Genomic DNA, 27,015 nt, shown 5'->3' with positions numbered 1-27,015 from the left:
GCAGGCGTCAGGGTCGGGATCGAACCCACGACCTCCTGTATGCCAGGCGAGGTAGTTAACATCTCCTAGCCACCGTGATGATGAGAGAGAGAGAGACACGCAAACTCCAAATATACAGCAGCAGGCGCCAGGGTCGGGATCGAACCCACCACCACCTCCCACCCCTAGGTCGACTCGGCCTTAAACCAGGCGGAGGTGGACGGACGCGCTCGCGGGTGTTACCTGCGGACAGGTGAGCGGGTATGGGGTTCATGCTGTCGGTGAGGATCTTGTTGAGCAGCGCTCTGATGTTGAAGGGCTCCACGGTGAACGGCAGCGTCCCGGTGAGCATCACGAACAGGCTCACTCCGCTGCGTGGTGGAGACAAGGGGGCGACAAGGCGACAGAGTGGCCGGCTGTCGGGGGGACCGACTCCTTGCCGAGGGTCAGAGGTCGCAAACGGGGTTTGATTCATTACCCGGACCCGGCCACATCAGGGTTGCAAATTTGTACCCGTACCCGGCCGGGTATGGGTACCCATTCCCTACCCGTACCCTACCCGAAATGAGTGACAAACGGTTACTCACCAGTGACTCACGGCCTACCCGTACCCGTACCCGGCCGCACCAGGGTCGCAAACGGCTACCCGTACCCGTACCCGGCCGAGTACGGGTAGCCGGGTATCGGGTAGGGTACGGGTATCGGGTACCCGGTTGCGACCGCTGCCACTAGGGTTTTTTTATTTTTTCCGCAACGGCCGAGGCCAGGCGCAGGGCGGCAACTCCCCGCGTCGCGTCTCCAGGTCGGGTCACGCCACGAGTCGTCAGGAGCAGGAGCGGAGTCGCCTTTGTCTCCCTAAAGCCGGCCCGGGTGAGCGACCCTATAGGTCGCCGTGTGACTCTATAGGTATGTGTGTGACCCTATAGGTAACCGTGTAAGTCTATAGGTCTCCGTGTGACCCTATAGGTCTCCGTGTGACTCTATAGGTATGTGTGTGACCCTATAGGTAACCGTGTAAGTCTATAGGTCTCCGTGTGACCATATAGGTCTCCGTGTGACTCTATAGGTATGTGTGTGACCCTATAGGTAACCGTGTAAGTCTATAGGTCTCCGTGTGACCATATAGGTCTCCGTGTGACTCTATAGGTATGTGTGTGACCCTATAGGTAACCGTGTAAGTCTATAGGTCTCCGTGTGACCATATAGGTCACCGTGTGACCCTATATGTCTCTGTGCGACTCTATAGGTCTCCTTGTGACCATATAGGTCTCCGTGTGACTCTATAGGTATGTATCTGACACTATAGGTAGCCGTGTGACCTTATAGGTTTCTATGTAACTCTGTGAGTCTTCGTGTGACTCTATAGGTTTCTGTGTGACTCTATAGGTCTCAGTGTGACCCTATAGGTATCTATGTGATCCTGTGAGTCTCTATGTGAGTCCATCGGTCACTATATGAGCCTGTGGGTCTCTGTGTGAGTCTGCGGGATTTGTGGGAGTCTACGGGTCTCTACATGAGTTTACGGGTCTCTGGGTGAGTTTAGGGGTCTCTGTGTGAGTCTACGGGTCTCTGTGTGAGTCTATGGGTCTCTGTGTGAGTCTGTGGGCACTGTGGGAGTCTATGAGTCTACGTGTCTCTGTGTGAGTCTATGGGTCTCTATGTGAGTCTATGGGTCTCTATGTGAGACTACGGGTTTCTGTGTGAGTCTGCGGGTCTCTACGTGAGTCTCCGGGTCTATGTGGGAGTTTATGAGTCTACGTGTCTCTATGTGAGTCTATGAGTCTCTATGTGAATCTATGGGTCTCTATGTGAGCCTACGGGTCTCTGTGTAAGCCTACGGGTCTTTGCGTGAGTCTACGGGTCTCTGTGTGAGATTACAGGTCTCTGTGTGAGTCTAGGGGTCTCTGTGTGAGATTACGGGTCTCTGTGTGAGTCTATGGGTCTCTGTGTGAGTCTGCGGGCTCTGTGGGAGTCTATGAGTCTACTGGTTTCTGTATGAGTCGTCGGGTCTCTACGTGAGTCTACGGGTCTCTATGTGAGTATATGGGTCTCTATGTGAGCCTACGGGTCTCTGTGTGAGCCTACGGGTCTTTGTGTGAATCTACGGGTCTCTGTGTGAGTCTACGGGTCTCTGTGTGAGTCTAGGGATATCTGTGTGAGACTGCGGGTCTCTGTGTGAGTTTATGGGTCTCTATGTGAGTTTATGGTCTCTGTGTGAGTCTGCGGGCACTGTGGGAGTCTATGAGCCTACTGGTCTGTGTTAGTCTATTGGTCTCTGTGTGAGTCTATGGGTCTCTGTGTGAGTCTATGAGTCTCCGTGTGAGTCTACGGGTCTCCGTGTGAGTCTATGGGCCTCTGTGTGAGCCTACGGGTCTCTGTCTGAGTCTGTGAGTCTCTATGGGAGTCTACGAGTCTCTATGTGAGTCTACAGGTCTCCGTGTGAGTCTACGAGTCTCTATGTGAGTCTACGGGTTTTTGTGTGAGTCTACGAGGTCTCTGTGTGAGTCTACTGGTCTCCGTGTGAGTCTACGGGTCTCTGTGGGAGTCTACGGGCCTCTGTGTGAGTTTGTGGTCTCTGTGTGAGTCTGCGGGCACTGTGGGAGTCTATGAGTCTACTGGTCTCTGTGTGAGTCTACTGGTCTCTGTGTGAGTCTATGGGTCTCTGTGTGAGTCAATGGGTCTCTGTGTGAGTCTACTGGTCTCTGTGTGAGTCTATGGGTCTCTATGTGAGTCTATGAGTCTACTGGTCTCTGTGTGAGTCTATGAGTCTCCGTGTGAGTCTACGAGGTCTCTATGTGAGTCTACGAGGTCTCTATGTGAGTCTACGGGTCTCTGTGTGAGTCTACGGATCTCCGTGTGAGTCTACGAGGTCTCTATGTGAGTCTACGAGGTCTCTATGTGAGTCTACGAGTCTCTGTGTGAGTCTACGGGTCTCTGTGTGAGTCTACGGGTCTCCGTGTGAGTCTACGAGGTCTCCGTGTGAGTTTACGGGTCTCCGTGTGAGTCTACGTGTTTCCGTGTGAGTCTACGTGTCTCTATGTGAGTCTACGGGTCTCTATGTAAGTCTACGGGTCTCCGTGTGAGTCTTCGTGTCTCTGTGTGAGGACCCTGGTTTAACCACCGCCATCGGCTGAGACCCGGATAGGAACCGAGACTCTGAGCGGTGCCGGCCGAGTGCCTCCGCCGTCTCCCAGCGGTCTAACCACCAGAGGTCGCAACCGGGTACCCGATACCCGTACCCTACCCGATACCCGGCTACCCGTACCCGGCCGGGTACGGGTAGCTGTTTGCGACCCTGGTGCGGCCGGGTACGGGTACGGGTAGGCCGTGAGTCACTGGTGAGTAACCGTTTGTCACTCATTTCCCAACGTCTTGTCTCTTCTCACAATTCAAGTTTCTAGAATCAACCCACCCGCGCCTGCAACATGGCTTCATCCCAGAGGTCGCAATCAGGTACCCGATATCGGTACGGGTACGGCCGGGTACGGGTACCCGTTTGCGACCCTGGTGTGGCCGGGTACGGGTACTGGGGGTAAGGAATCAAAACCTGTTTGCGACCTCTGCTAACCACCCCCTGGGCCGCAGTCCCCGTGGTTCTGTTGCGTGCGGACGAATGTTTACAAGAGAGACGCAAACAAAGACAAAGGTCCCCCGTGTAGCCTCCACAGACAGTTGGGGCAAGTGCTGTTAGCGAGTAGCACCTAAACAAAGACAAAGGTCCCCCGTGTAGCCTTGACAGACAGTTGGGGCAAGTGCTGTTAGCGAGTAGCACCTAAACAAGGACAAAGTTCCTCCGTGTAGCCTCCACAGACAGTTGGGGCAAGTGCTGTTAGCGAGTAGCACCTAAACAAGGACAAAGTTCCTCCGTGTAGCCTCCACAGACAGTTGGGGCAAGTGCTGTTAGCGAGCACCTACGAAGGCCGGCATGACACACGAGGGGGTGGGTGGCCAGCACCACGCCCGGCCGCCTTTGTCTCCCCAGTGGCGATGATTGCACACCGCACCAGGTACTCATTTGAGGCCGAGTCGACCTAGTTGGTGGCCCAGGACCGGTTCAAATAATCGTCACTGGGTGTTGGTCGTGAGCGGAAATCGACCCCGGGTCGCCGGGTTCGAAGCGCAGCGCGCTGACCGCTGCACCACCGCTCCCCCACACACACAGCGAGCCGCCAATGATTAAACAGACTTCATTAAAACTCAAAACCTCGACCTGCCCAGACTAGCAGCGCCATCAATCATTATCTCGTTAACGCAGCTCGCAGCTGATTTAAGAGCCGTGTTTATTCTTATTGCTGCTGCTTTAATGCGCGAAACGTGGTCATTCAATTGGAAGATGTAGTGGGCGGTCGAGCACCGGTTACACATTTCGCCACTGATGTTCGCCGGGGTGGTGGTCACGCCCGGTGGATAAAGATCCTCCTGAGCACGAGGTCTCCGTCTCGGAAGTGGAGCGCAGTGCGCTAACCACTGCGCCACCGCTCCCCGTGTCTTGCACTTGCTTAACAGACTGTTGGGGCAAGTGCTCTAAGCCATTAGCACCTACACAGATAAAGTTCCCCCGTGTAGCCTTCACAGACTGTTGGGGCAAGTGCTGTTAACCAGTAGCACCTACACAGGCAAAGTTCCCCCGTATAGCCTTAACAGACTGTTGGGGCAAGTGCTGTTAACCAGTAGCACCTACACAGACAAAGTTCCCCCGTATAGCCTTAACAGACTGTTGGGGCAAGTGCTGTTAGCCAGTAGCACCTACACAAGCAAAGTTCCCCCGTATAGCCTTAACAGACTGTTGGGGCAAGTGCTGTTAACCAGTAGCACCTACACAGACAAAGTTCCCCCGTGCAGCCTTAACAGACTGTTGGGGCAAGTGCTGTTAACCAGTAGCACCTACACAGACAAAGTTCCCCCGTATAGTCTTAACAGACTGTTGGGGCAAGTGCTGTTAACCAGTAGCACCTACACAGACAAAGTTCCCCCGTATAGCCTTAGCAGACTGTTGGGGCAAGTGCTGTTAGCGAGCACCTATGAAGGCACACGAGGGGGTGGGTGGCCAGCACCACGCCCGGCCGCATTTGTCTGCCGAGTGACGATGTTTACACCAAGCCCGTAATTATAATATATATTGCGGTTGTACTTCATTAATCCCTAATCTCTGCAATTACGTACAATGAAACAAGAAAAGGTAAAAAAAATAAAAAACAGAGCAATGTAATACAATACACTATTAGACATTACTGTAAAAAAAAAGTCCATCCTATGTTTTCGTTAATTTTTTTTATATTCTAGGCAGGAAATTCGTTTTCAAATGTAGATTTTTTTCTTGGGGGGGGACCCCAGACTCCCTGGAATATTTGGTCCACCCCAATGTTGACTCCATGGCTACGGCCTTGGTTTACACACCGCACCAGGTGCTCATTTGAGGCTGAGTCGACCTAGGAGAGGCCCAGGAACGGTACAGATAATGTTGGCCGTGAGCGGGAATCAAACCCGGTTCGCCAGGTTCGTAGCGTAGCACGCGAATCGCTACACTACCGCTCCTCACCACACACACAGATCACACACACACAGATCACACACACACAGATCACACACATATACCACACACACACAGATCACACACACACACAGATCACCACACACACAGATCACACACACAGATCACACACACAGATCACACACACACACAGATCACCACACACAGATCACCACACACAGATCACCACACACACACACAGATCACACACACACACAGATCACCACACACACAGATCACACACACACACACAGATCACACACACAGATCACACACACACACAGATCACCACACACACACACACAGATCACCACACACACACACAGATCACCACACACAGATCACACACACACACACAGATCACACACACACATCAACACACACACACAGATCACACACACACACAGATCACCACACACACACACAGATCACCACACACACACAGATCACACATACAGATCACACACACAGATCACACACACACAGATGACCACACACACATAGATCACACACAGATCACCACACACAGATCACACACACACAGATCACACACACACATCAACACACACACAGATCACCACACACACAGATCACCACACACACAGATCACCACACACAGATCACCACACACACACACAGATCACCACACACACAGATCACCACACACAGATCACCACACACACACACAGATCACACACACACACATCACACACACACACAGATCACACACACAACACATCACGCACACACACACAATCACCACGCACAACAGAGCAACACACACACAGAGTCAACACACACACAGATCACACACACCCACAGATCACACACAAAACAGATGTCACACACAACACAGGCAGATTCACAACACACCAGATCAAACACACACAAACACAGATCACACACAAGATCACGCACACACACACAGATCACACACACACACAGATCACACACACAGATCACACACACACAGAATCACACACACACAGATCACACACACACACAGATCACACACACACAGATCACACCACACAGATCACACACCACACAGATCACACACACACAAACAGATCACACACACAACAGATCACACACACACTAGATCACCAAACACACACAGAGCACACACACACAGATCACACACCACAGATACATCCTACAGGATCAAACAAACACACAGATCACACACACACACAGATCACACACACACACAGATCACACACACACAGATCACCACACACACACAGATCACACACACACAGATCACACACACACAGATCACACACACAGATCACACACACACAGATCACACACACACAGATCACACACACACACATCACACACACACATCACACACACACATCACCACACACACATCACACACACACACACAGATCACACACACACAGATCACACACAGATCACACACACACAGATCACACACACACAGATCACACACACACAGATCACACACACACAGATCACACACACACAGATCACACACACACAGATCACACACACACAGATCACACACACACATCACCACGCACACACACATCACCACACACACACCACCACACACAGACCACACACACACACATCACACACACACATCACACACACACACAGATCACACACACACACCACCACAGACACATCACACACACACATCACACACAACACACATCACCACACACACATCACACACACACACATCACACACACACACATCACACACACACACATCACACACACACATCACACACACACACATCACACACACACATCACACACACACATCACACACACATCACACACACATCACACACACACATCACCACACACACACAGACCACCACACACACACATCACACACACACATCACACACACACATCACACACACATCACACACACATCACACACACACATCACCACACACACACAGACCACCACACACACACATCACACACACACACATCACACACACACACATCACACACACACATCACACACACACATCACACACACACATTACCACACACACATCACACACACACATCACACACACACACATCACACACACACACATCACACACACACATCACACACACATCACACACACATCACACACACACATCACCACACACACACAGACCACCACACACACACATCACACACACACACATCACACACACACATCACACACACACATTACCACACACACATCACACACACACATCACACACACACATCACACACACACACATCACACACACATCACACACACATCACACACACACACACATCACCACACACAACCACACACACATCACACACACACACATCACACACACACACATCACACACACACATCACACACACACATTACCACACACACATCACACACACACACATCACACACACATCACACACACACACATCACACACACACATCACACACACACATCACACACACACATCACACACACATCACACACACACATCACCACACACACACAGACCACCACACACACACATCACACACACACACATCACACACACACACATCACACACACACATCACACACACACATTACCACACACACATCACACACACACACATCACACACACACACATCACACACACATCACACACACACATCACACACACACATCACACACACACATCACACACACACACATCACACACACACACATCACACACACATCACACACACACATCACACACACATCACACACATCAACATCACCACACACACACAGACCACCACACACACACATCACACACACACACATCACACACACACACATCACACACACACACATCACACACACACATCACACACACATCACACACACACATCACACACACACACATCACACACACATCACACACACACACATCACACACACACATCACACACACACATCACACACACATCACACACACATCACACACACACATCACCACACACACACAGACCACCACACACAAACATCACACACACACACATCACACACACACACAGATCACACACACACACACACAGATCACCACACACACACAGATCACACACACACACATCACACACACATATCACCACGCACACACACATCACCACACACACACACCACCACACACAGATCACACACACATCACACACACACATCATCACACACACACATCATCACACACACACACCACCACACACAGATCACACACACACACATCACACATCACCACACACACACACCACCACACAACTCGCACGCTCCGTAGCTCCGAGTTAATTAAAACTTCGCCAGCTGCGTGGCCCCAACAGCAGCACCAAGGAGACGCTGCTGCTGCTGCTGCAGCTGCTGTTGCTGCTACTGCAGATGCTGCTGCTGCTGCAGATGCTGCTGCTGCTGCTGCAGCTGCTGATGCTGCTGCTGCTGCTGATGCTGCTGCTGCTACTGCTGCTGCTGCTTCCTTGTCACCGATGGGGCACAGGGATGGGCATTACCCCGGGCAGCAGCGGAAATCGCTGACATAGCACGCGCATGTGTGTGTGGTAGTGGTGGTGGCGGTGGTGGTAGTGGTGGTGGTGGTAGTGGTGGTGGTAGTGGTGGTGGTGGTGGTAGTGGTGGTGGTGGTAGTGGTGGTGGTGGTGGTAGTGGTGGTGGTGGTAGCGGTGGTGGTGGTAGCGGTGGTGGTGGTAGCGGTGGTGGTGGTGGTGGTGGTAGTGGTGGTGGTGGTGGTAGTGGTGGTGGTGGTAGTGGTGGTGGTGGTGGTAGTGGTGGTGGTGGTAGCGGTGGTGGTGGTAGCGGTGGTGGTAGTGGTGGTGGTGGTAGCGGTGGTGGTGGTAGCGGTGGTGGTGGTAGCGGTGGTGGTAGTGGTGGTGGTGGTAGCGGTGGTGGTGGTAGCGGTGGTGGTAGTGGTGGTGGTGGTAGTGGTGGTGGTGGTGGTGGTAGTGGTGGTGGTGGTAGCGGTGGTGGTGGTAGCGGTGGTGGTAGTGGTGGTGGTGGTAGCGGTGGTGGTGGCGGTGGTAGTGGCAGGGCCGGATCGTGGTCCCGTGAGGCCACTGGGCACATGTCTTTTGGAGCCCCCCTTTCCTACATTGGTGTCTTTCTTGCCTTCATCCTCGCAAAATCATCCACTAGACCAGGGGTCCTCAAACTTTTTAAACAGGGGGCCAGTTCACTGTCCCTCAGACCGTTGGAGGGCCGGACTATAGTTAAAAAAAACTATGAACAAATTCCTATGCACACTGCATATATCTTATTTTGAAGTGAAGAAACAAAACGGGAACAAATACAATATTTAAAATGAAGAACAAGTAAAGTTAAATCAACAAACTTTCCAGTATTTCAATGGGAACTATGGGCCTGCTTTTGGCTAATGAGATGGTCAATGTCCGGTTCCATATTTGTCACTGCTAGTCGTAACAAGTGATGCAAGTGTGTATCCGTTAGTCTAGATCTGGTTGGAGATTTCAAATGTTTCATTCTGGTACAAGTCTGTTCACAGACATAAGTGCTGCCAAAGATGGTTGCCATTTTGAGTGCATGGTTCCTGAGATGAGGATATGTCTCAGAGGGGAGAGATGCATAGAAATTATGAAGGCAGTTCAGCCAGTTCCATTTGGTAAATTGTATTCACATTTTCAATGTCAATAGAAAATGGGTTGCGGAAAAGCTGTATGTCCTGTTCATGGAGATGAAGCTCTTTAAATCTAAATTGGAACTCCTTTTGCAATTTTTCCAATGAATCCACACATGTTTTGTTTGGTTTTGTTTGGTTTTTCTGATAACAGATTTTGAGTTGTGGGGAGATGGCAGAAGTTTTCCTCCTTCACTTGTTTGATGAGGAGGCCTTATTTTACTTCAAATGCTTTGACATGTGATTGCATATGACAGATGAGCTTCCCCTTTCCTTGAAGTTGCACATTGAAACTGTTGAGTAGCTCTGTTACATCTGTCAGAAAGGCAAGGTGCCATTTCCATTCTGCATCATTGAGCTCTGGTACTTCTTTGTTTTTTGAAAGCAGAAAAGCTGTAATCTGTGGAAGTAAGTCATAGAAACGTTTCAAAACTCTCCCTCGACTGAGCCAACGGACTTCTGTGTGGTACAGAACATCTTCATAGTCAACATTTAGCTCAGACAGAAATTCCTGAAATTGTCTGTGGTTTAGTGCATGAGCTCTAATGAAGTTAACACAAGATACCACCATTTTCATAACAGAGTCCCACTTCAGTGATTTACTACACAGCGCTTGTTGGTGGATGAGGCAGTGTATGGCTATTGGATGAGAATGGTTATGTTTGTCCATCTCTTGGTTAATGCGAGCAATTACTCCTTTCTTAGACCCCACCATGCTAGGGGCACCATCAGTTGTCACACTGGCTAGTTTAGCCCAGTTCAGTTCCAAACCATTCACAGTTTGGCAAACCTTTTCATAGATATCCTCTCCTGTAGTTGTTCCTTTGATGCTTTGCAGTGCAGCAAGCTCTTCTGTGACTTCGAAATAGTCATTCGACCCACGAATAAAAATTAGAAGTTGTGCAGAATCACGAACATCATTGCTTTCGTCGAGTGCCAAGGAAAAATAGGAAAGTTTTTTTGTGGAGTTTTGCAAATGCTGATGCAAATTGTCTCCCATTTCTTCAATCCTCCGTGTAATTGTAGGTCCTGAAAGACTCACTGTACTAAATAAATCGGCCTTCTCTGGACACATCTCTTTGGCAACAGAAAGAAGGAATTCTTTAACAAATTCTCCCTCCACGAATGGTCTGCCAGTGCACGCTATTAGCTTGGCAACTTGAAAACTTGCTCGCAGTGATGAAATATTTAGCTGCTTCTGCTTCACAAAAGTATTTTGCTGAGTTGTTAATGTATTTTTCAGTTATCTTTTATCTAATATTTTATCTTTTCTCACTTCTCCGACCAAACAATCATATTTATCTTTATGTTGAGTTTCATAGTGTCGACGTAAATTGTATTCTTTGAACACAGACACTATATTCTGGCATATCAGACACACAGCTCTTTCCTTGTACTGCATGAAAAATTAATCATAAGTCCACTGTTCTTTGAATATCCTACACTCCGAGTAAATGTTTCTCTTTCTTGACATCATTGTTTCCTAGGGAGTAAAAATTGCTATTAGTAAAATACCAATATATATACAGCGCTACAAAAACAATATACCAGCAATAACTTTGCCCACACAAGAGACATACAGACTGTACTGCCCATCAATGCAGTCTGATTGGGGGGAACTCCGCCCCCTCTCACTCTTCCACCAATGACCGTCCTTCTCATGCAGAAAAAAGTAACAGACAGGCACGGCGGCAAAAACACCCGGCGGGCCGGATAAATGTCCTCGGCGGGCCGCATGTGGCCCGCGGGCCGTAGTTTGAGGACCCCTGCACTAGACGGTCAACATTTCGCTGTCTGACAAGGTCTGACTCTATTGACGTAAGTGACGATGAGCCGAGACGCGTTTGGCAACATGCTATTCCGCAGCGAATTTTTGTATTCTGCCTAAAATGGGCAAATGTCCGCTCACCCTGGCAGTTTGTCACTGGCAAAGTTAGACAAATCCGAAGTGCCACGAAAACACATTGGGGAACACTGACTGCAGATTGAGTGCCTGCAACGTCTCTAGCAATTTGGTTGGGCACTTCTCACCCTCAGAGTCAGACATGAAAGACTTGAGAATTGGATGGTTCATTGGCTCATTCAGACGTTGTCTTTCCGACAGACCTGTTCTTCACCTGAAGACGGCTGCTTGCGTTGTGGCCGAAACGTCGTGAGAATTGTATTTTATTATGTTTATAATTTTATTTATTCCCTTTTACGTGACTTTACCGAAAGAACCAAGAAGATGAATCCCTGCAGTCATGAAAGCTTTAAATCGAAATTCATTGGCAAAGTTCATGTCCAGGTCTGATTGATTTGCAGCGGAAAGTGCATTTACCTTTTCCACTATGACATCACTGTTAGACACCTGATCTGACATAAACAGAACTCCAAAGAGACTGGTCAAATGCTTGTAAGCATCCAAGCGATGTTCAAGGCACGCCACTAGCTTATCAATGACCACATTCAATGTTTCGATTCTAACTTCTCCCTCCCCTCAAGGGTCACACCTGGCTCTGAGCTCTCATCTGCAAATGTTTTGCGTTTCCTCTTCCGCTGAAGATCGTGCTCAGATGACCGAGAGACACCTGTCACATTGAAGGCCGCCCTTTCAAAAGCCTCAAACTGGTCTCGCTGTCCCGCCACAAAATCCCTCCACGAAGACAAAAGCTGCGCTGCTACAGAGATGTCAATGTCAAGTCTACATTTGAAGCTTTCGTGACTGCAAGGATTCATACTCTTAGTTCTTTCGGTAAAGTCACCACGTAGGTAAAAAATGCAATTAATAAAAATAAAACAATAAAAATCACGACGTTTCGGAGGCAACACAAGTCTCCGTCATCAGGTGGGACCGTCACAACCAGATTTGCTGCATTAAGTGAGGCAAGGATTCAAGATGTAAGCCCTTAAATGCAAGTTGAGGGGGAGAGGGGGGGGGGGGACTCATCAGAATGTGGTAGCCAATGAATGATGACGGAGACTTGTGTTGCCTCCGAAACGTCGTGATTTTTATTGTTTTATTTTTATTAATTTCATTTTTTACCTACGTGACTTTACCGAAGGAACTAAGAGTATGTCAATGTCACTTGTCTGTAGGTGCATGCTTGTAGCGTGGAACCGGTCAAGTACGACGTCCCACAAACGTGCCATGAACACCATCTCTAAGGTGTCCAATTTAGCACGTAGTCCAGCGGCCTCAATTCGAGCATCTCTTGTCTCATTATCATCATTGCACACACCACAGAAGGCCTCTCTACTAGTGTGGGTGTAATTTCTCCACAGTGCCTTGGTTGACTCTGCCCGAGCCACTCCACCGAGTACTGGACAGCGATTTTAATCTCGGTCTGACATCTGTCTTCCGAAAGACTTTCCCCCATCTGTGTGTGGATGAAGAGCAAATTGTGCACAGTGACTGCAACATGTTAAAACAACTCGTCAGCTACTGGGCTACTGCCGTCTAAGGTGTTAACGCCGACTAAGTTGAGTGAATGCGCTGCGCAAGGCACAGACTCTATCAGAGGGTTTTTAAATCCTTTATATTAAGTTCACTTGCTTGCTTGCTTGCGCGCTTACGACCGTGCAAATCTTTCGGTCGTTTTCTAACCCACTCCCCGTGATCCAATCGAGCTGACATTTTGCACACAGACTCGTTGTGCGTGACAATTAATTTTGGTGAAAATTTTTTTTTCCAAATTTTCAACATTTTAGGAAAAAATAAATTATATTGAATTACCAATTGCTTAATGGTGGCAGGCAATCATCTGACCCATAGGTGGCAGCCATCTGAAGCCAGAGGACGAGAGGACTCTAGCCGCCACACATATAAAGGATTAATAGTGAAAAACTGTTTTTACGGGTAAAATTTTTGTTTTGTTTCAGACGGGCCTGTAGCCCATTGTATTTTCTTGACATGTTGCTTGCATTGTCATGTGACTGTGACCTCTACAGTTTGAGAGGTCCAACCCAAGGCCCTCCACCATCAAAGTCACACAGTCTGCTCAACTTTTACCAGTGTGGCTCTCAATTGGCTCGAAGCCCAGGCATCTCTCCACCACGTTCCCGCTGCTGTTAACACACCCGAGTTCGATTCCCAGCTCATGGCCAACACCGGTGGCGATTATCTGAACCGGTCCTGGGCCTCCCCTAGGTCGACTCAGCCTCAAATGAGTATCCCGGTGCGGTGTGTAGTCATCACTGGGGAGACAAAGGCGGTCCAGCGTGGTGCTGGCCACCCACCCCCTCGCGTGCCATGCCGGCCTTCATAGGTGCTCGCTAACAGCACTTGCCCCTACAGTCTGTTCAGGCTACACGGGGGACCTTTGTCTTTGTCGTCGTGTGGTGGCGGTATCTCGAGGCAGACCCTGGCAGCAGTGAGCCTTGTCGACTGACCACGACCGACCTGCCGATGAGTCCTAATGACGACAAAGCCGGCTCAGCCACAGTTTTTCTACGTCGTTACCGTGTCTATCTAAATGTGTTTTCATGTGTAGAGGTGTTACGGGAGGGCGAGCAAACACACCAGGGGTGGTTATGCCCGCACACGGAAGGATGCTAACATCCATGTCCGCACCGTTTAAGCCTGGGGGGCTGAAACGGCGCTGTGATCCCCCACGGCCCCACCCCTCGGGGGGGGGGGGGGGGGAGTTGCTATATAAGGCGGTGAGCCGGAGGGCTCGGGGTTCAGTGTTCAGCTTAAACCAGTGAAGAGAGAAGACCGGCTAGATAGGCCCTGGGACTCCCCTGGATCGCCGTCCTTCTCAGGAGCGACCAGGGCAAGCCAGTGGTGTGGCCCCGAGAGCCCAGAGCTGATGCGCTTGTAAGAGCCGGTCTGGTGACTCAGGGTGCCGTGATCCTAGCTTGACCAGAGCTGGGTCAGCTAGCCTCCCCTAGCTCTCGAGTGGAGGACCTGGGAGTAGGCTAGCCGGGTTAGAGTCACTGGGGTCTCCCTGTTAGACGGGTGAAGGGGCCGGTCTGGTGACTAAGGGTGCCGTGATCCCAGCTTGACCAGAGCTGGGTCAGCTAGCCTCCCCTAGCTCTCGAGTGGAGGACCTGGGAGTAGGCTAGCCGGGTTAGAGTCACTGGGGTCTCCCTGTTAGACGGGTGAAGGGGCCGGTCTGGTGACTAAGGGTGCCGTGATCCTAGCTTGACCAGAGCTGGGTCAGCTAGCCTCCCCTAGCTCTCGAGTGGAGGACCTGGGAGTAGGCTAGCCGGGTTAGAGTCACTGGGGTCTCCCTGTTAGACGGGTGAAGGGGCCGGTCTGGTGACTAAGGGTGCCGTGATCCCAGCTTGACCAGAGCTGGGTCAGCTAGCCTCCCCTAGCTCTCGAGTGGAGGACCTGGGAGTAGGCTAGCCGGGTTAGAGTCACTGGGGTCTCCCTGTTAGACGGGTGAAGGGGCCGGTCTGGTGACTAAGGGTGCCGTGATCCCAGCTTGACCAGAGCTGGGTCAGCTAGCCTCCCCTAGCTCTCGAGTGGAGGACCTGGGAGTAGGCTAGCCGGGTTAGAGTCACTGGGGTCTCCCTGTTAGATGGGTGAAGGGGCCGGTCTGGTGACTAAGGGTGCCGTGATCCCAGCTTGACCAGAGCTGGGTCAGCTAGCCTCCCCTAGCTCTCTAGTGGAGGACCTGGGAGTAGGCTAGCCGGGTTAGAGTCACTGGGGTCTCCCTGTTAGACGGGTGAAGGGGCCGGTCTGGTGACTAAGGGTGCCGTGATCCCAGCTTGGCCAGAGCTGGGTCAGCTAGCCTCCCCTAGCTCTCTAGTGGAGGACCTGGGAGTAGGCTAGCCGGGATAGAGATCGTGGGATCTCCCTGTTAGACGGGTGAAGGGGCCGATACCCCTTCGAGTGTTGTATACCTTGGCCTGTATTGAGTGGAACGGTTAATAAATAAGTGTGCCTCCGACTACGTCGTCCAAGTCTCTTTGAACCTACTACACATTTACGAATCTTACTCAGTCCGTTTCTCTGGCCTCTCCGTCTATGTGGCTATGAACTAGAGTCATTGTTTGAAAGGTCGCCTATTGTATATATTTGTCTCCCTTAATGACAATGTGTTTAGTAGTTATTTATTGGTTATTTGTGCTTATAGAATTTTATTGCTCGTCCGTGGAGTTAAACATGAAATCCCTAGTACATTAGTTGTACGATTCTAGTGCATTAACATACACTTGGATTCCATACATCACATTAACATACAGTTGGATTCCATACATCACATTAACATACTTCCTGGATTCCATACATCACATTAACACACACCTGAATTCCACACATCACATTAACACGCACCTGAATTCCATACATCACATTAACACACACCTGAATTCCATACATCACATTAACATACACCTGAATTCCATACATCACATTAACACACACCTGAATTCCATACATCACATTAACATACACCTGAATTCCACACATCACATTAACACACACCTGAATTCACACATCACATTAACACACACCTGAATTCATACATCACATTAACACACACCTGAATTCCATACATCACATTAACACGCACCTGGATTCCATACATCAGATTAACACACATCTGAATTCTATACATCACATTAACAGACACCTGAATTCCATACATCACATTAACACGCACCTGAATTCCATACAGCACATTAACAGACATTCGAATTCCACACATCACATTGACATGACCGAATACCATAGATCACGTGACACGGGATCAAATGCCATGCATTACATGGACATCCACTCGAATTCAATACGCAGCATTAGCATGTTATCTGATTTTTGTTTTTTACAAATATTACATAGAAAACAGGGGGAACATAGACACAGAGTAGGGAGAGAGGGGTAGAGAGAGGGGGTAGAGAGAGGGGGTAGAGAGAGGGGGTAGAGAGAGGGGGTAGAGAGAGAGGGGGGGTAGAGAGAGGGGGTAGAGAGAGAGGGGGGGTAGAGAGAGGGGGTAGAGAGAGAGGGGGGGTAGAGAGAGGGGGTAGAGAGAGAGAGGGGGTAGAGAGAGGGGGTAGAGAGAGAGGGGGGGTAGAGAGAGGGGGTAGAGAGAGGGGGTAGAGAGAGAGGGGGTAGAGAGAGAGGGGAGGGGTAAGAAGGAGCAGAGCATTTACACCATTGGAACCTCATTTGCCAGTAAAAAATATGATAATTGTTTTTTTACCCTTCTATCTGGCAACAACACTGACACCTTTTTTAAAAGGAGTCATGTTTGCATAGACCACAATACCTGCAGCCATAAGGCAAACAAAAAAACAACTGATAATATATGCACTGTCCTTGAAGTTGATTGATCCACACCCGAGACAGCTTTCCTTAGAGCCTAGTCTCACATGGGTTGGACCAGATGACGCCAAAAGGCGCATTTTGGCGTCATCTGGTCCAACACCATGTGAGACTAGGCTCTAAGGAAAGCTGTCTCGGGTGTGGACCAATCAACTTCAAGGACAGTGCATACATTATCAGAGTTATGGTTTTTGTTTGCATTATGGCTGCAGGTATTGTGGTCTATGCAAACATGACTCCTTTAAAAAAAGGTGTCAGTTTTTTTGCCAGATAGAAGGGTAAAAAAACAATTATCAAGGAGCAGAGCGTGAAATATTTCATGTAAAAAGGGGGGCGGGGGGGGGCACATAAAGCAAAGCATTGAGAAAAAAACCCCCAAAAAACTAAATAATGAACGAAGCGAAGTGCCGACTACACCGAGCATCTCCTTGCTTCCTTTGATCGTCAAAAAATAATAATTCCATAACACGTCACTGAATTCCACACATCACACACGCACACTCGTCATCAGATTCCTTACAATGCATCGGCATGCGGTGGGGTGCACAGAGGGTAACCCCCCCCCCCCGCGCGCCTTACTCACAGCGACCAAACGTCGGCCGGGGTCCCGTAGGGTTTCTGCGACAGAATCTCGGGGGCCGCGTAGGCGGGACTGCCGCACTGCGTCAGTAGCAGAGCCCCCTCGCAGGGACCCCCACCGCCACACGTGGCCAGCTCATTGCTCAAGCCGAAGTCTGGGGGGGTCGTGAGGGGGCGGAGGAAGGGGGGGGGGTAGGAGGTTGTAGAGCAATAACATCATCAGCAGTAGTAGCAGCAATATCATCAGCAGTAGTAGCAACATCATCAGCAGTAGTAGCAGCAAAATCATCAGCAGTAGTAGCAACATCATCATTAGCACTAGCAACATCATCAGCAGTAGCAGCAACATCACCATCAGCAGAAGCATCATCAGCAGTAGTAGCAATATCATCATTAGCAAAATCATCAGCAGTAGTAGTAGCAATATCATCATCAGTAACATCATCAGCAGTAGTAGTAACATCATCAGCAGTAGTAGCAACATCATCATCAGCAAAATCATCAGCAGTAGCAGCGACATCACCATCAGCAAACTCATCAGCAGTAGTAGCAACATCACCATCAGCAAACTCATCAGCAGTAGAAGCGACATCACCATCAGCAAACTCATCAGCAGTAGTAGCAATATCATCATCAGCAACAACATCATCAGCAGTAGTAGCAACATCATCATTAGCAAACTCATCAGCAGTAGTAGCAACATCATCATTAGCAAACTCATCAGCAGTAGCAGCAATATCATCATCATCAGCAGTAGTAGCAACATCATCATTAGCAAACTCATCAGCAGTAGTAGCAACATCATCATTAGCAAACTCATCAGCAGTAGTAGCAACATCATCATTAGCAAACTCATCAGCAGTAGTAGCAATATCATCATCAGCAGCAACATCATCAGCAGTAGTAGCAACATCATCATTAGCAAACTCATCAGCAGTAGTAGCAATATCATCATCAGTAGCAAACTCATCAGCAGTAGTAGCAATATCATCATCAGCAGCAACATCATCAGCAGTAGTAGCAACATCATCATTAGCAAACTCATCAGCAGTAGTAGCAATATCATCATCAGTAGCAAACTCATCAGCAGTAGTAGCAACATCATCATTAGCAAACTCATCAGCAGTAGTAGCAACATCATCATTAGCAAACTCATCAGCAGTAGTAGCAATATCATCATCAGCAGCAACATCATCAGCAGTAGCAGCAACATCATCATTAGCAAACTCATCAGCAGTAGCAGCAATATCATCATTAGCAAACTCATCAGCAGTAGTAGCAATATCATCATCAGCAGCAACATCATCAGCAGTAGTAGCAATATCATCATTAGCAAACTGATCAGCAGTAGTAGCAACATAACCATCAGCAAAATCATCAGGAGTAGTAGCAATATCACCATCATCAGCAGTAGCAGCAACATCACAATCAGCAAAATCATCAGCAGTAGTAGCAACATCACCATCAACAAAATCATCATCAGTAGTAGTAGTAGCAATATCATCATCAGTAACATCATCAGCAGTAGTAGTAACATCATCAGCAGTAGTGGCAACATCATCATTAGCAAACTCATCAGCAGTAGCAGCAACATCACCATCAGCAAAAGCATCATCAGCAGTAGTAGCAATATCATCAGAAAAATCATCAGCAGTAGCAGCAACATCACCATCAGCAAAATCATCATCAGCAGTAATAGCAATATCATCATTAGCAACATCATCAGCAGTAGTAGCAACAACATCATCAGCAGGAGCAGCAACATCATCAGCAACATCAGAAGCATTCGAAGCATCGCATTCGATGTCAACATTGGTCACCCAATGGATAGACTTGGCCCACGGCATGGTAATGTGGAATTTCCAGCACAGGCATAATGCATTGTGAAAATGCGTACCGATTATTTTGATGTTGTCATCTTCATCCAGCAACATGTTTTCAATCTTGAGATCTCTACACACACAAGACAAAGATTCCCCGAATAGACTTAACAGACTGTTAGGGCAAGTGCTGTTAGCGAGCAGCACCTATGAAGGCCGGCACGGCACAAGAGGGAGTGGGTGGCCAGAACCACGCCCGGCCGCCTTTGTCTCCCCAGTGGCGATGTTTACAGACCGCACCAGGTACTCATTTGAGGCTGAGTCGACCTAGGGGAGGCCCACGACCGATTCAAATAATCGTCACCGGTGTTGGCCGTGAGCGGGGATCGAACCCGGATCTTCAGGTTCATAGCGCAGCGTAGCGCTAACCACTACACCACCGCTCCCCATTAACACAGGGGCTCACACACACTCACTCATTTCACCTGCAACATCCCCCATCAACACACACCTCCCACTCCCCCCCACTCCCAGACTCACCTGTGAAAAGCTCTTACACTCTCTCACCCCCCCACCTCCTCACCTGTGCATGACTCACCAACCCCCAACCCCCCCCCACCTCCTCACCTGTGCATGACTCACCAACCCCCAACCCCCCCACCTCCTCACCTGTGCATCACTCACCTACAGCCAGACCCCCCCACCCCCCACCTCCTCACCTGTGCACCACTCACCAACCCTCCCCCCCCACCCTACCCACCTCCTCACCTGTGCACCACTCACCAACCCCCAACCCCCCACCTCCTCACCTGTGCACCACTCACCAACCCCCCCCCCACCCCCCACCTCCTCACCTGTGCATCACTCACCAACCCCCCCCACCCCCCACCTCCTCACCTGTGCACCACTCACCAACACCACCCCCCCCACCCCCCCACCCCCCTACCTCCTCACCTGTGCACCACTCACCACCCCCCCCCACCCCCACCCCCTCACCTGTGCACCATTCACCAACCCCCCCCACCCCCCCCCACCTACTCACCTGTGCACCACTCACCAACCCCCCACCTCCTCACCTGTGCACCACGCACCAACCCCCACCACCCCCACCCTCCTCACCTACTCACCTGTGCACCACTCACCAACTCCCCCCCACCTCCTCACCTGTGCACCACTCACCACCCCCCCCCCACCTCCTCACCTGTGCACCACTCACCAACCCCCCCCCACCTCCTCACCTGTGCACCACTCACCAACCCCCCCCACACCCCCCACCTCCTCATCTGTGCACCACTCACCAACCCCCACCCCTCCCCACCCCCTCACCTGTGCAACACTCACCAACCCCCCCACCCCCCACCCCCACCTCACCTGTACACCACTCACCAACCCCCCCACCCCCCACCCCCCACCTCCTCACCTGTGCACCGCTCACCCACCCCCCACCTCCTCACCTGTGCACCACTCACCCACCCCCCCACCTCCTCACCTGTGCACCAACCCCCAACCCCCCCCACCTCCCACCCCCTCACCTGTGCACCACGCCGCGCGCGTGCAGGTGCGCAGCCGCGGCGAGCAGCTGGCGCGCGTAGTCGCGTGCGCGCGGCTCCCCAAGGGCGCCGCCGGCGCGACCCGCGAGGCGCGAGCCGAGGTCCCCTCGGGCGCACAGCTCGAGTACGAGGTAGAGGGCCCCGGGGCTGTCGAGCGCGTGCAGGAGGCGGCAGAGGCCCACGTGGGCCCCAGCCCGGCGCTGCACCGCCGCCTCACGTCGCACGGCGCGAGACAGGTACGGGTCGCCCCGCACCCGCGCCTTGTCCAGCACCTTGATGGCCACCTGCCGTGATGGTGGTGGTGGTGGTTGTTGTTGTCGCTTAGTCGCTTAGTCGCTCATTCGCTTGTCCAGTCACTTAGTCGCTCGTCTAGTCACTCACTCAGTCACTCGTCCAATCACACAGTCACTCACTCAGTCACTCAGTCACTCGTCCAATCACCCAGTCACTCAGTCACTCACTCACTCGTCCACTCACACAGTTACTCACTCACTCGTCCAGTCACTCACTCACTCGTCCACTCACTCACTCACTCGTCCAGTCACTCAGTCACTCAGTCACTCACTCACTCGTCCACTCACTCACTCACTCGTCCAGTCACCCAGTCAATCACTCACTCACTCACTCGTCCAGTCACTCACTCACTCGTCCAGTCACCCAGTCACTCACTCACTCACTCGTCCACTCACTCACTCACTCGTCCACTCACTCACTCGTCCAGTCACCCAGTCACTCACTCACTCACTCGTCCACTCACTCACTCACTCGTCTAGTCACTCACTCACTCACTCACTCACTCGTCCAGTCACCCAGTCACTCACTCACTCGTCCACTCACTCACTCGTCCACTCACTCACTCACTCGTCCAGTCACCCCACCCAGTCACTCACTATACTCACTCGTCCACTCACTCACTCAGTCACTCACTCACTCGTCCAGTCACCCAGTCAGTGATCCAGTAATCCAACTCAATTATTTACCAAACCACTCACTCGTTAACTCACTCACCCACTCACCACCCCACTCACTCACTCTCTCCAATATACTGTCCTCACCCAGCCACCCACTCACCCATCTACCCACGCAGCCACTCACTCAGCCACCCAACGAATCCACTCGCTCACGCCCTCCACTCACCCAGCCACTCGCTCGCCCCCTCCACTCACCCAGCCACTCGCTCGTCCCCTCCACTCACCCAGCCACTCGCCCCCTCCACTCACCCAGCCACTCGCCCGCCCCCTCCACTCACCTTCTCGCCAGTGGGGCAGTGGATAGCCTCCCTCACCTTGGCGAATGCCCCCTCCCCCAGCACCCTGCCCAGGAGGTACTGCCCCACGCGCTTCGTGTGCGAGTACAGATGAGGGGCACCAGCAGCTGTAGTAGTAGCAGTTGTAGTAGCAGCAGCAGCTGTAGTAGCAGCAGCGGTAGTTCCAGCAGCGGTAGTAGCAGCAGTAGCAGCAGCAGTAGCAGCAGCAGCTGCTGGGGCAGCAGCAGCAGCTGCCGTCCTCAGAGCTTCAGGCATGAGTTGGATTCCTGTCACCATCATAATCTTATCTTAACGGGATTGATATTATAATTGGTTGTTTACCCTTCTATCTGGCAACAAAACTGACACCTTTTTTTACAAGGAGTCATGACCACAATACCTGCAGCCATAATGCAAACAAAAAAATAACTCTGATAATGTATGCACTGTCCTTGAAGTTGATTGGTCCACACCCGAGACAGCTTTCCTTAGAGCCTAGTCTCACATGGTGTTGGACCAGATGACGCCAAAAGGCGCCTTTTGGCGTCATCTGGTCCAACCCATGTGAGACTAGGCTCGAAAGAAAGCTGTCTCGGGTGTGGACCAATCAACTTCAAGGACAGTGCACATTATCAGAGTTATGTCTTTTGTTTGTATTTATGACTGCAGGTATTGCGGTTTATGCAAACATGACTCCTTGTAAAAAAGGTGTCAGTTTTGTTGCCAGATAGAAGGGTAAACAACCAATTATCATATTTTTACTGGCAAATGAGGTTCCCATAGGGATTGATATTGCGTCTTAACCAAGGCGCTTTATAAAGCATTGACAACAGCAGCAGCAGCAATCCGCGTGTGGGTGAATGTGACGGTGGAGGTGGGGTGAATGATTTAGACGAGAGGAAGCAATGGGGGGCAGATCTGTGATGATGATGGGGGCGATTGAGTGATAGCCATGCAATGATAATAATTAGTATTCTGATGGTAAAAGATGAATGGATTGAATGGGGTTAATGAGTGACAGGCTTGCAATTATTATAATAATTATGATAGTAAATTATGAATGGATTGAATGAATGGGGTTAATGGGTAATAATTCTAGATTTGAAGCTTTCGTGACTGCAAGGATTCATATTCTTAGGTTTTTTCGGTAAAGTCACGTAGGTAAAAAATTAAAATTATAATTAATAAAAGTAAAATAAAAATAAAATAATATAATATATTTTTATTTTACTTTCACTTATAACTGCTTTGCCGTGACTTATTGCCAATTATGGACTCAGACTATTGTCCTATCATCTCATAGAGTCCCTGGCACGAAATAATATGCCACACAGTGGCAGTGGGGGTTGCAAAATGCCGATGTATTACTAATAAACCCTAATGATCCGATCGAAATGAGGGATTTAGATCGGATAATTGTGGGGGGGGGGGGGGGGGGGGCACATGCCACCCCACACAAAATCGACAGGCGGTTACAAGGACAGCGTGCTTGCATAATGCGTATGCATAATGAACGTTGATTGCCATATAAATAACCCAAACGGCACTGGATACCCACCGTTATTTAGACTCATTCGCTACCCACCCCCCTCTCACGCCGCTCAAGAAGGGCTCACAAGTGACGTCATCACATGTACCCCTCTACTTATGGAACGAAACACGAGGATTTATCTACAAATCGCCTGATGAAGCTGGTCGCAATTACTGGCGAAACGTCGGACCCAGATTGTAAATGTTGTGGCTTTGCTCTCCAACACACCGGTGTTGCTGTACTAGTACACTACACTATACACTACACTATACACTAGTGCTGTACTAGTATACTGCACTATATACTACACTACTATACACTACACTACTATACACTACACTATATACTACACTATACACTACACTATATACTACACTATACAGTACACTACACTATACACTACACTACTATACACTACACTATACACTAGTGCTGTACTATTATACTACACTATACACTACACTATACACTACACTACACACTAGTGCTGTACTAGTAACGAATTGGCCACGTTCAGTTTACGTGACAACCCTAACTAGTTGGCTGTGTCGGGTGGTGGCGGGTTTAACGACACATTTATACATTTACGCGATCTAACCCAAAAAACGATATTATGGACTAATTGCCTAACGACGGGTCTCGAAAGGGCCCAATGTGCAGTATATAGTGTGGTGTATAGTAGTGTATAGTGTTTAAGTGTATAGTAGTGTAGTGTATATTAGTGTGTTGTATAGTAGTGTAGTGTATAGTAGTGTAGTGCATAGTAGTGTAATGTATAGTAGTGTATAGTAGTGTAGTGCATAGTAGTGTAGTGTATAGTAGTGTATAGTAGTGTAGTGCATAGTAGTGTAATGTATAGTAGTGTAGTATATAGTAGTGTAGTGTGTAGTAGTGTAGTGTATAGTAGTGTATAGTGTAGTGTATAGTACTGTAGTGTATAGTAATGTAGTATATAGTAGTGTAGTGTATAGTAGTGTATAGTAGTGCAGTGTATAGTACTGTAGTGTATAGTAGTGTAGTGTATAGCAGTGTATAGTAGTGCAGTGTATAGTGTAGTGTATAGTACTGTAGTGTATAGTAATGCTATGTATAGTGTAGTGTATAGTACTGTAGTGTATAGTAGTGTATTGTGAATAGTAGTGTATTGTGTATAGTAGTGTAGTGTAGTGTATAGCAGTGCAGTGTACCTGGTGCGGTGTGTAAAAACCATCGCCACTGGGGAGACAAAGGCGGCCGGGGGTGGGGTTGCCCACCCCCCCCCCCCTCTCGTGTGTCAGTGGCGGGTTTCACATGCGCTGCTACTCGCTAACAGCACTTGCCCCAACAGTCTGTTACAGGCTACACGGGGGATCTTTGTCTTTGTTTAGGTGCGAATGGCTAACAGCACTTGCCCCAACAGTCTGTTACAGGCTATACGGGGGATCTTTGTCTTTGTTTAGGTGCGAATGGCTAACAGCACTTGCCCCAACAGTCTGTTACAGGCTATACGGGGGATCTTTGTCTTTGTTTAGGTGCGAATGTCTAACAGCACTTGCCCCAACAGTCTGTTACAGGCTATACGGGGGATCTTTGTCTTTGTTTAGGTGCGAATGTCTAACAGCACTTGCCCCAACAGTCTGTTACAGGCTACACGGGGGATCTTTGAGGAGTGAGCGGTGGCGCTGTGGTTAGCGCACTGGGTTCACAAAAAACGGCCTCACGATCTCCATTCACGGCCAACATCAGTGACGATTGCCTCATCCTGCCCCACTAAATCGTGTAATCATCGCCACTGGGGAGACAAAGGCGGCCTGGCGTGGTGCTGGCCACCCACCCCCTCGTGTGCCACAATGCCGGCCTTCATGCTACTCGCTAACAGCACTTGCCCCAACAGTCTGTTACAGGCTACAAAGGGGAGGGGGGATCTTCGTCTTTGGTGTGTACGTACCTGGTCAGAGCTCACCTGTTCAGGGCTCACCTGTGGACGGTGCACCTCACCTGCCCGGAGCTGCTCAGCCACTGCCGCTCTGCACGGCTCGAATCTTCATCACAAACTCAGAGCCATCCCCAGGGCTTTAGAAATCCGCGGAAGTTCCCTTCGCATTCGCCCGTAAAACTATACCGAGTGTGTGTGTCTGTGTGTCTGTGTGTGTGTGTCTATGTGTGTGTCTGTGTGTCTCTGTGTGTGTGTCTGTGTGTGTGTGTCTGTGTGTGTCTATGTGTGTGCATGTGTGTGTGTCTGTGTGTCTCTGTGTGTGTCTGTGTGTCTCTGTGTGTGTGTGTGCTGCGCTACGAACCTGGCGACCCGAGTTCGATTCCCGCTCACGGCCAACACCAGTGACGATTATCTGAACCGTTCCCGGGCCTCCCCTAGGTCGACTCAGCCTCAAATGAGTACCTGGTGCGGTGTGGAAACATTGCCACAGGGGAGACAAAGGCGGTCGGGCGTGGTGCTGGCCACCCACCCCCTCGTGTACCGTTGCGGCCTTCATAGGTGCTCGCTAACAGCACTTGCCCCTACAGTCTGTTAAGGCTATACGGGGGATCTTTATCTTATCTCTGTGTGTGTGTGTGCGCTGCGCTACGAACCTGGCGACCCGGGTTTGATTCCCCGCTCACGGCCAACACCAGTGACGATTATCTGAACCGTTCCCGGGCCTCCCCTAGGTCGACTCAGCCTCAAATGAGTACCTGGTGCGGTGTGGAAACATTGCCACAGGGGAGACAAAGGCGGCCGGGCGTGGTGCTGGCCACCCACCCCCTCGTGTGCCGTGCTCGCTAACAGCACTTTCCCCAACAGTCTGTTAAGTCTATACGGGGATCTGTGTCTGTGTGTACAAGGTTGTGCAGTTGGTGAGCACCTATGAGGCTATACGGGGGGA

The 27,015-nt window shown here is 50.1% G+C and overlaps 1 protein-coding gene across 1 annotated transcript in view; it reads right to left on the bottom strand.

The window, feature by feature from the left end:
* Positions 1-26,278, bottom strand: part of HUNK (hormonally up-regulated Neu-associated kinase) — a 38,393-nt gene extending 12,115 nt beyond the window's left edge. Inside the window, exons 1-6 of the mRNA XM_061574757.1 lie at positions 26,097-26,278; positions 22,627-22,910; positions 21,360-21,661; positions 19,905-19,960; positions 18,012-18,162; positions 223-350 (exon numbers count right to left, since the gene is read on the bottom strand). Of these exons, the coding sequence (XP_061430741.1) occupies positions 223-350; positions 18,012-18,162; positions 19,905-19,960; positions 21,360-21,661; positions 22,627-22,899 (910 nt within the window). The 5' untranslated portion in view covers positions 22,900-22,910; positions 26,097-26,278. The remainder of the gene's footprint in view (positions 1-222; positions 351-18,011; positions 18,163-19,904; positions 19,961-21,359; positions 21,662-22,626; positions 22,911-26,096) is intronic.
* Positions 26,279-27,015: the final 737 nt, after the last annotated feature.

The sequence above is a fragment of the Lethenteron reissneri genome, chromosome 56 (genome assembly GCF_015708825.2).
Source record: "Lethenteron reissneri isolate LAM-NWPU_2019-01 chromosome 56, ASM1570882v1, whole genome shotgun sequence".
NCBI classification, from domain to species: Eukaryota; Metazoa; Chordata; class Hyperoartia; order Petromyzontiformes; family Petromyzontidae; genus Lethenteron; species Lethenteron reissneri.
This window is presented reverse-complemented; position numbering and strand designations above follow the sequence as displayed.